Genomic DNA, 13,063 nt, shown 5'->3' with positions numbered 1-13,063 from the left:
GACATAAAGCAATATGGCAAAGTCAATACATAGGAATCTTTTGGCAAAAATACTTTATGTAATGAGTAGTTTCCATGGCAGTGTTTATAGTCTGAGCTCAGTACCCAATGGCTCTACTTCAAATCCTTTCAAGAAATTCAGCTTAATAAAGTACTGGCCTTTGCAAGATCCAATGATGTTGAAATTTGTATAAGCAGCATGGGTGTATTACATTTCAGTACAATATTCCCGTTTTTGACAGCTTAAGCAGTTGAATAAGAAAAATTATTTCCTCTCTAGTTGGTCCAATAAAAAGGACAATTTTGTACTTTTGTGATGCACTAACTAGGGGTTAAATTTTGAGGAGCTTACCAGCTGTTCCAGTATGAGCAAGCCATCATTTGAGAAGCTAGCCTTAAAGCAACTGGCGTCCTTCTAAAAACAGTCAACTTGCAACAGAGATGTTTAATACTTCCCCTTTTCCTCAGTTGTATACAAGACTGAGATGTGGACAAATAATAGTCAATACTGAACAAATAGCAAGGGTAAGAGATGAGTCCGCAACTCCTCAGGACTAGACTGCATTTAAACTGAGAATATGTATTTTCTTCTTGGAAACTCACACATCAGCACACTGGGAATCTTTTTAATAAAAAAAGCTATTTTAGGTATCTAGTAGTCATTTAAGACTGTCTTATTTATGGTTTTCCCCTCTGAGTTCTAGGAAATTGGATTAATGGTATGCACAAATGAAATGTTATACTGTGAGGTAGGGAGGAGACCAAAAAAATCGCTGTGATTTCTTATTAAAATATGTCTCAAAGGCACAGTTATTTTTCCTCTTAAATATTTAGCGTATCAAAAATGTGAGATAATATAATAAGTTACAAATATTTTATTAACAGCTCTTTGAGATTTTTTGTGAGTAATTTGCGGGACAAAAAAAATCCTGATATAGCCTCACTATCCTATCCCAGTGCAAAAGCTTTGGGATCACATGAAAATGCAGTTCACTACTTCCTATGGGAATATGGGAATATATTCTACTGGATATTTTCAATTATAGCAATTACTAATGTACTAGCACTAACTGATATGCAGCAACTGCACTGCAGCCATGCAGTCAGAGCCAGAACTGCAAACTCACTCAGAAGCCATTTCCAAAGAAAATCCCCTGGCTACACCCCTGCTCATGACTTTTTCTGTTATTCCTGGGAAAACCAGACCTGACAACTTTGAGACAGACAACAACTCCATTTTGCAGTTTTCTCCATTTTTATTTACTTGCTTCCCGTGAAAATATTTGCTATCCCACAAAAAGAATCAAATCAAAAGTATTCTCATCCGTCTTCTGACCCAGATTTGATCTGTTCAAGTGCATAGGTGATTATAGCTAAGAGTGTGATTTGAAAAATCTAAGAATGTATGCAGTTCTTTCTTCACTCTGATTCAGGGTAGAGCATTCCCTTCTAAATCAGGTAAAACAGGAACATGAACTTCAGTTCCTGCAGATATTTTAGTCCAGAGACTGCTACTGCAGCAATACTTTTTTTCATTGAAAGTATTCTTATCGTCTCCTGTTCTCTCACACCTTTAAAGCCCTCTTGTGAAAAACAAAAGTAGTCTGAACATGGCTCACCAGGTCAGCTTCTGTCAGATGATTTTGTCATCTAAACTTGGCTTCAATTCTCTCTGAAGATTAAAGACTCAACAGCATGCGTGTCACTGCCAACTTCAACCATCTGTCATTACTCTCAAGTACGTTTTAGCTGTGATATTTACCTACTTGCTGCTGGTTTGTAAACAGAACACAGAATGATAAATACCTTAGCACTTAACCTTTCCAGAGACCTTACCTTCTGATTTAGCACCTAGTCCTCATTCCTTGCTTAGAGCTCCCAAACCAAACCCACATCGATTATTTCCCTGCGATAATTTAGTAGCTAGATGACTAAAGTATGAAAGGTTTCATTTTGAAGCAGCATTCAAAACTTCAAAATATCCAAGACCTTTCATAATAATGTCTTGTTAAAATAATGAACATTTCCAATATATATTGCCAATGTCTGTATGCATATATAGTACATGAAATAAAAGCATAGCCATTTGCAAGCATACCACCCTATATGCCAACAAAGAGAGCATTAAACAAATTGAGATAAAAAATTCTCTGCAATTTATGCCATAACAACAAGAGCAGCTCCACTGCATTACTAATAGGTGGCCTATCAACAAGTACATTCACTAAGACTGAAAATCATTAGGCAGTTATGGCAAAAAAGCAGAAATCACATAATTTAAATACGATTGAAAGAACAATGATTGCTACTCAAAGCATTTGAAAGGTCTGATATGGCCTCTACATTAATCCCTACAGAGAATTGGTTATGTTAGAATGATCTGGTTTTGTGCCTTTATTCTGGAAACAGACTCCATCAGCATTCATAATCACTTTTTCTTGGGGATCATTTTCATTAATGATGCACAATATTACAAGAAGAAAGAAAAAACTTTCTTAGCCTTTACATGCCTTGATTGTTAAGCATCAACCCCTTAAAACCTTATGTTAAATGGTTTAGGGTAGCCTCTGGAAGGGAACTGTCATTTCCCCTCTCTTCCGCACCACCTGGTAGAAGGTATTTGTCCATTAAACCCACTGACCCATCTGAGTTCCATGGTCAAAGTGCTGACAAAATAGTTAGCGTTTATTTTATGTCCATTATCTCCTTTTTGTGTCTTGTTTATGATTTGTTAGTGTATTTAGCTGCAAGGTTGAAATTATAAAATATATCTCAATGTCAGTGGGAAATTTTCTGTGTAAAATCTAATGTTAGTAAATAAATCAAAAGCATTAGTGTTACTCTATTAATAGAGTAGAAAAAAGGTAGAAAAGAGTAGAAAAGTCTAGCACTGATTTCTGTGTTTCAGGATGTTCTTTTCCTGTTTTTCTTAGTTAAACCTATGATAACTATGGAGGTGGAGGTTTTAGTCTTTATCTTTTTTTTGAAAGTTCTTAGCTCTTAGTGTACATAAGGAATACCAGTCATGGGGAGTGCTTAGGACTACTGCATTAAAAAACAAAGGCTGAGGTATTAGTATACCTGTGTGCATGGACTTGACTACGGGGGCCTTATAGTGGATCCTGTTTCTTCAGCTCTCAAAGCTACCACCAGTTACAAGCAACACTCTTCCTTGCAAGAGCAGTAAATCTCTCAAACCTTTACAGTCTTTCAAACAAGCTTATTTATATTGTAAGATCAGAAAACACAGGAGAGCCAAATACTAAAACTCTTGTTATTACGTAGCTTAAAATAGCAAAGGCCAAAGTATGTAAACATTAAGAATTTGCTTGATGTCATGTTAGATGTACCACTTTATTAAATGGGGTTCATTACTGAACTCATTATAATTCAATTCAAAAGATGGATTTTATGAGACATCATATTTTTTATTCCTTTTTACCACAATCTTATATTTCAATTCACCTTGTCGGAGGTTTACAATTCTGTAATACTTCTATTTTTCTTAACCTGTAGGGAACATAAAGCACCACCTGTTCTCAGGAAGAACTTTCCATCTACTTCAATACAAGCAATAACTGCCTTATAGTCAGATAACTATAAAATGTGTCAGTTTTTTCCCATGTTTGAGACATACTACACACATGGTATTGCATACAATTAAGCAAGTACAATTACAGCGAGAGACCTGAAAAAATTTAGAGGGGACTGTTCACTGGAAACAAGCAAGACAGTTATCAGTAAATGAGTAAGAATATCCATGGATGCTCATTTCCCTGCAATATAGTTAAATGGTGTAAGTATAAATAGCTGAACATCTTGAACCAACTTACCAATTTCCACTGGGAGATGGTTGATTTGATTTTTTGACAAATCCAGTACTCTCAGATCTTGAAACAATGCAATGTAGGCTGGAATGGTTTGTATCAATGTATTGCACACATGCCATTCTTTCAGATAGGTCTGTTCTTTCAGAGAATCTGGGAATTCCTGTAAATGAAATAAGAACAGATAAACAGAAAGCATCAAGTTAGTATTTTGTTCTACCATGTTTCTAAATACAGGGGGGAAAAAGTCCACAGCTAAACCTCAAGACTTTGCCTTAAGTATCTTCATGTTGAACAGCAGTTTGCCAAACCCTCATGGGAGCTGTTTGCTTTTGAAGAGCATTACACCTGCCTATCACCACATACTCATGTTTTAACTGTTAATGCAATCATTTTGCTCTAAAACGGAAACCTATCTGAAGCACTCAACCTGCTTGGTGTCTCCGATATCATCTCCTTTTTCCAGCTGGAGGATTTCTTTAAAACACATTTCAGTGCTTTAATTCACACATCAAGATGTAGTAAAATGCAACATGGAACAGAAGAGTGGGCGTATGGAGAATGTCTAAATAGGGCTTGCCACCCAAAAAAAAAAAGTTTGACTACTTTCTTAATACCTGCCAGTGTTTCAAAATTTGTTTGCAAGATGGAACACAGTCCAAGAAACAGAAACATTTCAGATCAGATACACACATATCACCTCTGGAAAGTCTTTTATTAAATAGGTGACTTAACTTCCTAAGTTATTTCAGCAATGTGTGAGATTTTTTACTAAATTTCTTTAGGAAGAATAAAAATACTCAATTTTTAAAATCTGTCCAATGGTTGCAATTAATTCTTGCTTTAGTCATTCAGAAACCTTTTCTTTAAGAATTCTAGTATTGTTCCAAACACACAGCAAATAAATTTGCTTCTGAGTAATTTTCAGACTATTCTGTTTGTTCAAAACCTCCAATTTATAAGTTACAGAAACTAAAAGTTTTAAAGCCTTTAATTCTTACAAAATTGCTTTAGTTAATTGGTATTCAGTTCAGATGTACACATCTTTGTTTGAATTATGTCACCAAATTCCTTGAACTTGAAACAGACAAAAATCAATTCATAAAGTTGAAGGTCAGATCATTTAAACTCCACTTTATAAAGCAGCACATAATTTACCAGTCTGTCCTGAGTTTTATGTCACCATGCATTGGTAACACCTGGAATAAATAATCTGGATGAAGTGCTATCACTAACTTTGCTCTGCAAAAACAGATGTAAGAGTTTCATCCTTTTATTCCTTTATAAATTCCAAATTTGTTTCCACTTCATGAAGAATATGACACAGTAGGAATGACTGTTTTTCATACAGAGGACATTGTCCACTTCCCCCCCTCCCCCCTTCTAGATTTAATACATCCCCTAAGACATTAACAAGAGTGATGCATTTCAATTGTTTTTTATTAATTCTGGAATTCTGAACTAGGAATAGTGCTAATTAACTCTAAGCTAAATTTAAACATCTAATTGTAATTAAAGATATAGTGGACTGTTGATCATAAGATGTTTTTTGTTTGGTTGTTGCTGCTTCTAATTTCTGTTCTTTTCAGATTTACACATGTAGATACATAGCCTATATATGTACTTCTGCCTTGCTACCTGCCCTTCCATATTTGATATGGATTGTTTCATTTCTTGCTTCATTTTCCCGCTAGGTGTATATTGCATTGTGATCCATCTTCTATATTTGTCAGTTTATGGCAGTTAAAAAATAAAATGCCTGAAATGCCTCAGGGCTGGTAATGAGAAATCTCTCCAAATTTCTGGAGTGGGTTTCCACTCCTCCACCTTCAGTGCTGCACATTTTTTTGCAGCAAAATAAAAGAATAAATACCAACTGCAAATTCAGTTAGTATTGTCTTTCCCACTTGTACAGAATTGAAAATACAGCACACAGGGGATAGCATTTAGCTGGAGTGTCATAGATGCCACTGTAGGGAAGAACTTTGATTCACAGAGAAAGCAGATGCAGAATAGTCATACAGGAGGGAAAAGGATGTCTGGGTAACAGATACCATTTGCCACTCTATTTCTCCACAGTCCAGGTCTGTCTGTGTTGTTCTACTGACCTACTGATTTTTTGCACTTTATTGTCATAACAGACCATCTCCAGCTCCCTACTGGCAGAAACAGCAGGGAGCAAAGGGGAACGCTTTCCCCTGTGAAGCCAACAGCCTTGCTGTTCTCTGAGACTGTAGGGGGTATCCCACAAACTTCTCCTTGATACATTGAAAACAGTGCAGCACACAAAGGACTGCCTCAGATTAAGATCAAATTCCATTACAATTTTGGAAAAATTAAGCAAAAAATATTTTTGAAATAATTTATTATTAACGTAAAAAAGATTTTTTAAAATTGCTTCTCTATTAAGGGTGTTTTAAAGCACCAAGGTATTCTTGTGCAGCAACTGAAATTAATTCAGACATGACCTCGAAAGAATGGAAGGAGGTTCCATTCTTCTATCAATTGCCCTAACTTACTTTTCTTTCTTGAGATTATTTCTTTATATCTTATAATCATATTTACAATTTGCAAATGTAAGTTTACAAATACTTTGCTATAATGTCGTTTTTTAGCATTGTCCATGTTACAATACAATTTATTTGTGTTGCTGTAACATAAATTGATGTGATATTTTACTTCATTTACAAACTAGGTAGGGATGGGAACTGAAATTTGCACAAGCTTTACGTTTGCTTTACTCTCTGATTCCCTTGTGTTCTTCTGTAATCTGCTGCTGCCACGCTAAAGCTGGCAGCCTGCTGATAAATTGCTCCATGAAGACTGACACTTGGAGGATAGCCAGTCTTTTGCCTTTAACAGCAAAACAATACCTCAAACTCCTTTGATTTTGGGGAGAGAAGAAAAAAAAGTATTAAAAGGAAATAAATAGCAAACCTACAACCATTGCTGATTATACTATTTCTAATTAGGAGAGAATTTACCTGCTAGACATGAGCCTGAACTAGAACTGTGATCAAAGCTCTAAGAAGTTTCAATTCTGTTTCTTTTCCAGCTCTGTAGTTTTATCTATCTGTCATGGGTCAACCCAAAACCTTGGATCCAAATCTCCCTCATCTTTGAGAAAGTTTGGAGCTAGTTCCAAAACCAGTATATCTCAGAGCCACCGGTATTACCTGACTGGGTCAGGAATTAATACTTTTTGTGGGGAAAAAAAAATCTCTAGAAGTTAAATAACCACAAGAAAGATTTTCCCTGTCCAGTCAATGAAGCAATTCTACTTAACCCTTTGTGGCAAATAAATATCTCACTGTTACTAACAGGTGGGAATAACAAATGGAAATTATCATGAAAATACATAGCATGTTAGACAATAAAACTGGGAGTATAAATACAAATGTAGTAAATAATTTGCTGCTTTTTTCTGTGACAAAGGTATATGCAAGAAGGTCATGATTTACGACTAAAGAATTTTACCATTGCTCATTCATTCACTTGTTGTGCACATTTGACATTAAAGTTGTTTAAAGTAGGTATGCATCCAGATCCTCTGCTTAGGTAAGGCAGCACAGGCAAGGAGAATCCTGCTCTGTATTTGAGTGAACATCACCACTTTCCCTCTGCCAATATTGATACCACAAATTCAAAAATTTGTTTTTCCTGAGTATTTTCTGAAAATTATTTAAAATTCACTGATCCACTAGAGAATAAACATTCATTAGTTAGGAGCAGAAAGTAAACACTCAGAGGGGAAAAACAGAGTTAAAGTGAATTCATTGAAAAATTCATATGAATATTCATGGCGTTATTTTGCCACAGTTTTCATTCTGCTCTAATAGCAGTGCTATTTCTCTGAAGAAGTAATTTAATTCAGTAGCTACATGTTTACATGTACAAAGGATCTCAATTAAGTGTTTCATCAACTCTCCATCATTCTCTCCTAGGCAACTGATTCAACCATACAATTCAAGAGTCCAAAGTCCTTATACAGTTCCTTTTCTTAGTGGGTTTGCCTGGAAAACTCTCAGATAAATAAAAAGTTTTTCTGAAACATACCTTGGGAACCTCAAATTACTTGTGGCACAGTACACCATTCTCATGCTGTCAAGTCCCAAGGGTTTTGCAAACACAGGAGGATTTAGGAGACTTGCTGCTGGGGCACTACAACTGGCTTCTGCCCATTTTTGTAAAAAGAGAAAAGCCTGTCTGATTTCATTCATAACATCAGATTATGAGACTAGCCTATTTGTTATAAGACTTTTTCTTTCCTAAATATAAATATTAATTCATTACTGCTCCCAGCTGGCAGAAATGCACCACACGTGGATGTAGACACTTGAGCCATAAATATTTAGTTGGTATGTAAAAAACGAGGCGAGGATGACTGAACTTGTTGTCACACAGCCTCTTCCAGGTGGAACTCTGACAGACAAAGGTAAAATTATCTCATCACTGCAATTATCAACCACTGCCCACAGCCAGAAGCTAATCACTCTGGACAGGCATGGCCAAACCAGTACCCAAGTTACAGGAGGACTTTCAGATTCAGAGGGACTCACTGAGTATATGTTCTTGAAGCATAAAGGCTTGATACTAATCCTACTTAAGTGTTGTAGTTCAGATTTCCATTAAGTTAGTGTGACCACGTTGTTAGAAACTGTTGTGGGTTGAGACGTCTAGAGGCTCAAACTGCATGTTTCAAAAAATTAGCCTAAAACTGAATGATAACTAGTAAGAATTAAAAATCCACAAGGAATTATGGATCTGCATGAACAGAATACAATTTAGCTAGTACTCTGTCTGTATTTGTCTAACTTAATATTCATTGTATGAACTTTATCTTTCCTCAGATATGTTAAAATAATTACTTTACAAGTACAAAGAACAGTGGATCGCCACTTAATGAAAATATATTATCATTTCAATGACATTTAAGAGGTGGGAAAAAAATGGCACAGAGGTCCTGAAGGAAGGAATTCCTATTAGGAATTCAAGATGTGTGATCTGCTCTGATTTTCTCCCTTACAAAGGTTCTCAGAAGGAGATCTGAGATTATTTTCAAAAGACCACTATCCAGGTGATTTTCAAAACAATTGTCCAACCTATGCCAGGATATGATGGAGTGTTTTACAAAACCCACTTTTAAATTCATACTTAACAAAGCAGAACCAGTGGGGCATGGATATGGTGCATGAGACAATGGCATCTTTGTAACATGTCTACATTTTTACCATCTAGGCATCCTGGGCACTGATTAGTGCTCAACACAAGCTACCTTTACAACTGACTGCAACACAGCAAATAACACCATTAGTGGATTTGTGGACTCAGCTCATTTGCTGCTGAAGTTTCCAATGAGAGCCTTTACTTTGAGACCTATGGGAAGGATGTAGTAAAGCCACTTGCTTTGATCTTGAAAAATCCCTATGCTGGGGATTACTCCTCTGTGAGACTTAACTTCACAGCATCCAGAAAGGGAACTGGTACAGCCCATAAGCAAGCCCCGTTCTCAAAATTAAATCTGTAAGTCATACCAGCAACCTACTCAGATTTAGCTATCAACTGTCTAGAGGATATATTACTGCTTCATTGATGAGAGGAAAAGAGAAACATAATAGAAATACTTATCAGCTAAAAGCAAGTGATATAGAGGATTCAGCAGCTAGCTCCCAAATGGACACTTCACAGAGCTGTGCTGTTAGCTGCTGCCAACGGTAAGTGGCCAGCCAACAGCAAACTGAGCTGGTTATGTGCCTGTCAATCTTCACAGGCAATCCCAGCTCTGACTTCTAGAGTCTGAGTGTTTAATTGTCCAAACTTTCAACTCATAGGTGTATTTGTGTGCAAAACATCACAAAAACTATACCACAATTGATAGCACAGCGCCCAGCTACATAACGTACAGGCTTCTCTGAGAAAACTGTCACATGTCCACAGATCTTCTCACAGGCAAATTGCCAGCCTGTGCAGCTTTGGTTGTATAGTCTGCAAATTCATTTTGCCTAAGTGCACTTTTTTGTGACAGAGTAATAGGGGGAAAGAGTGTCATGTGTGATTCTGTCTTTGGTTTAGAAGCAGCAGTTGAGATTAAAAAAAGCAAAATAAGTGGTATGATTTGTATAACCAATAGAATTTTTACTAACTTTCTGCAATAATGCGAAATACACTTCTTTCAGGACTTCATCAAGTGGATTTTCACTTTTTTTTTAAATAATTTTCAGCTGTAGGAGACTGGCAATGTTCTTTCTTTGATTTTGAAGGAGTATTGGTCTTCCCTAAATAAAGCAGCTTGATTTTATCTTCATCTGCAGACACCTGAACTATGTCACAGTATCTTGTTGAAACAGGAAGCCCACTTTAACCAGGCTAGAGCTGGACAATGAGGTACAATGATTGTGTGATACAGCCACAGTGAGCATGTGATATGGAGACAGAATCAAAGTGCATGGTGGCTAGAAGTGTACTGCTCAAGGTGGCATAATGTACATAACAGCACACCGATATCTCTTAAGTGTGATCTTTCAGCATGCCAAACTGAAATTAAGTGCTCTGGAAAACAGAGCAAATTATGTATGTTTGATTTTGCCTCCTAATGTAAAGCCTTCTTTATGGTGACAAAGCAAAATGTTAACAGTTTGGCAAAAGAGAATAAGCAGCAGAAAAGTTTAGTTTTGCAGCTCTCTGCTCCCTAATGCACTGAAAATATTTGCAGTTGCTACTATATTGGTGTCTAAGGAGCTGTAATACCTCTTTTTTTCCTCCTAAGGTACCCACAAAGTTTACTACACAGGAAAGTGTGCAGTATAAGACTACACAGATTTAACATCATTTTCAATATCCAAGGTTCTTGAAAGATGAGACGTGATAGCTCTCCAGCAACCAACCCTGCCACAGGAATGATTGGCATCAGTTTAACAAATAGTTTCCTTACTAGAGCTGGATGGGAACCAGCGTTTCCTATTTTCCAGAAATTTCCTCTGTTTTATGTTTATTCAACAAAGAACTAAAGTCAGAAAAAAAAACCCAAGAGCTGAAAAAGAAAACACCTTCATATCCAAGATCAAATCTGGGACAAAGTTATGTTTCAGGTCAATCAAAAGAATTGTTTTAGTAAAATTTAACCATTTTAATGATTGACCATTTAACTTGCATTTTTTGTAATGAAAATCTCAAAAATATGTTTCAAAATTATAAACTTTACAAAAGTCAGAATTCTGATTTCTCTTTCTCATTAACAAAGTAGTGTATATTCAAAGTACAGATCAGCCAAAGCTTTAACAACTCTAGAAAACTTCAGACCAACACTAATTCACCTTTTGCTGAATTTCAAAACAAGATTAATTTAGAGCTCACTTCCAAACTGCTATTCCACATCAAACACAACTGCAAGTAAAAAGTTGCTTTTTTCAGCAAGAACATTGTGGATTGATGCTATTATTAGTTTTGATTTGAACAGAACTTGAGAAAAATGTTATCACACCATCAGAGCAAGAAGACAGATCTCTGAGTAGAAGAGATCAACAAGCCAACAAAGCTGAATAGTATTTTCATCTCTTTCCACCCATTGGGGAATTTCAGAGAAAGATACCTTATTGCAATATGATTGCTTATACTAAAATATTTGAGAGGGCTAAATTACATGTATCAGTAGAGAACTTAAAATAAGCATATTTGAAAACTAAACCACTAGTTCAGGGTAAGATAGGAAATGTTTTTATCACTTCTAATACTATGAAAAAGCATCAATTTCGTATGCATTGGCAAAAAAAAAAAAAAAAAAAAAAGGTTTGGGGGATTAAAAGTTACAATGCTAAGTTACCCAAACTCTTTAACAATAGAAACATATTTTCCATTATATTTACCATCCACTGCTCTCCAGAAAGCTGAAAAATAAACTTGTTTCTTTCCTTATTTGCTTCATCTGACAAAGTATGCCTCTTCCGGAGCTGAGGAGTCTTTCCATAAGTGTCCAAGATCTTCTCATCAGTGTTTACAAAGCCATTCTTGAGATATTTTGATTGAGGAATGCCTTTCTTCCGGCACTCTAGTATGAAATTCCATTCCTGCTTTATCCTGAAATAGTGCCAAAAAAGATTTATGTGAATCAGCTGAAGCAATATGGCAAGTAAGTCTTAAAGCTTGATCTTTGTTTGCACAAGTGCTTAACAAAATATAATTATTCACCTAATGTATTGAGCATTTTCCATGTATTGAGCATTTTCAAAAAGAAAAAAAAAAAGCACTCCTGGAGTCATGCTTAGATTTTCTAGACTTACATATAGATTTCAGATGAGCAGGATTTCATTTACTGACTAAAAAACAGTGAAACCCAGGGAATAACAGAAAGTGGAGACTGAGCACACTGTCACAGAAAACAGCATGAATGATGCCCTTTATTTTAATAGGGTGAGAAATACATTCTCACAGAACAAGTTATATGTATAAACAAAAACAAGGACCTGGTGATATGTGCAAAATTTTTCAGTTGAAAAAGTCATTTTAGAAAGTAAGAAGTTAGAAATATTCCTTTTTCCCTGCCCTTTCCTGTTCAAGTATAATGATCTGTTTTCATTTTTCACATATTATCCTCCAATATCATCTTAGAAGGTGGAGGTAAAGGTCATAGTTATCACATGCCAACTAATTTCAGATTCAATTTCAGTGTAACTTTAGGCTCACCTCCAGGGCAAACTTTTACCCATATAACTTCAAGTGCAAATTCAATCTGATATAATTAAGCATTGCCAAAAGCACGTGCTTTAATTTAAGAGAGATTTATTTCAGCTTAATCAATTAAGGAACAGGTTGATTAACTGAAACAAGCCTTCCTTATACCAAAATAAGACTCTGCAGAGCCCCTTGCATCATAAATCTGATCTCACACTTTGAATGCTAGATTGTTGTAGTACATGAGATTCATTTATGTGATCTCCACCCTTTGGCAGAAATTTTAAGCTAAAGACTTGAAGAAAACTGACAGGTAAAGAAGGGCACAAAGTTCAGGATAATGTGCTTCCTAGATAAAGTAAAAAATGGCATGGAAAGAGAATCACATGCAAGTTTGTAAAGTTCAAGTAGGAAGTAACAAAACGTGTACACAAATTCCTAGCTAAGCATGAGATTTTCTCTAAAATGTTAAGATGTTAAAAAAATGGCACATGAAACAGAATGTTTGGCTTTAAGTCATGTACAAGAAATCCATTACAAACTTAGGTACAAGAAGCATCTTCAAAACTT

The 13,063-nt window shown here is 35.8% G+C and overlaps 1 protein-coding gene across 1 annotated transcript in view; it reads right to left on the bottom strand.

Annotated features, from left to right (window-relative positions):
- The window catches only part of LRRC2 (leucine rich repeat containing 2), a 67,746-nt gene that overhangs the window by 34,941 nt on the left and 19,742 nt on the right, over window positions 1–13,063 (bottom strand). The window contains exons 3-4 of the mRNA XM_075021337.1: window positions 11,689–11,899; window positions 3,833–3,989 (exon numbers count right to left, since the gene is read on the bottom strand). Coding sequence (XP_074877438.1) covers window positions 3,833–3,989; window positions 11,689–11,899 — 368 coding nt within the window. The remainder of the gene's footprint in view (window positions 1–3,832; window positions 3,990–11,688; window positions 11,900–13,063) is intronic.

The sequence above is a fragment of the Buteo buteo genome, chromosome Z (genome assembly GCF_964188355.1).
Source record: "Buteo buteo chromosome Z, bButBut1.hap1.1, whole genome shotgun sequence".
Lineage (NCBI taxonomy): Eukaryota > Metazoa > Chordata > Aves > Accipitriformes > Accipitridae > Buteo > Buteo buteo.
Note: the sequence above shows the minus strand (reverse complement) of the source record. Positions and strands in the feature narration are given on the sequence as shown.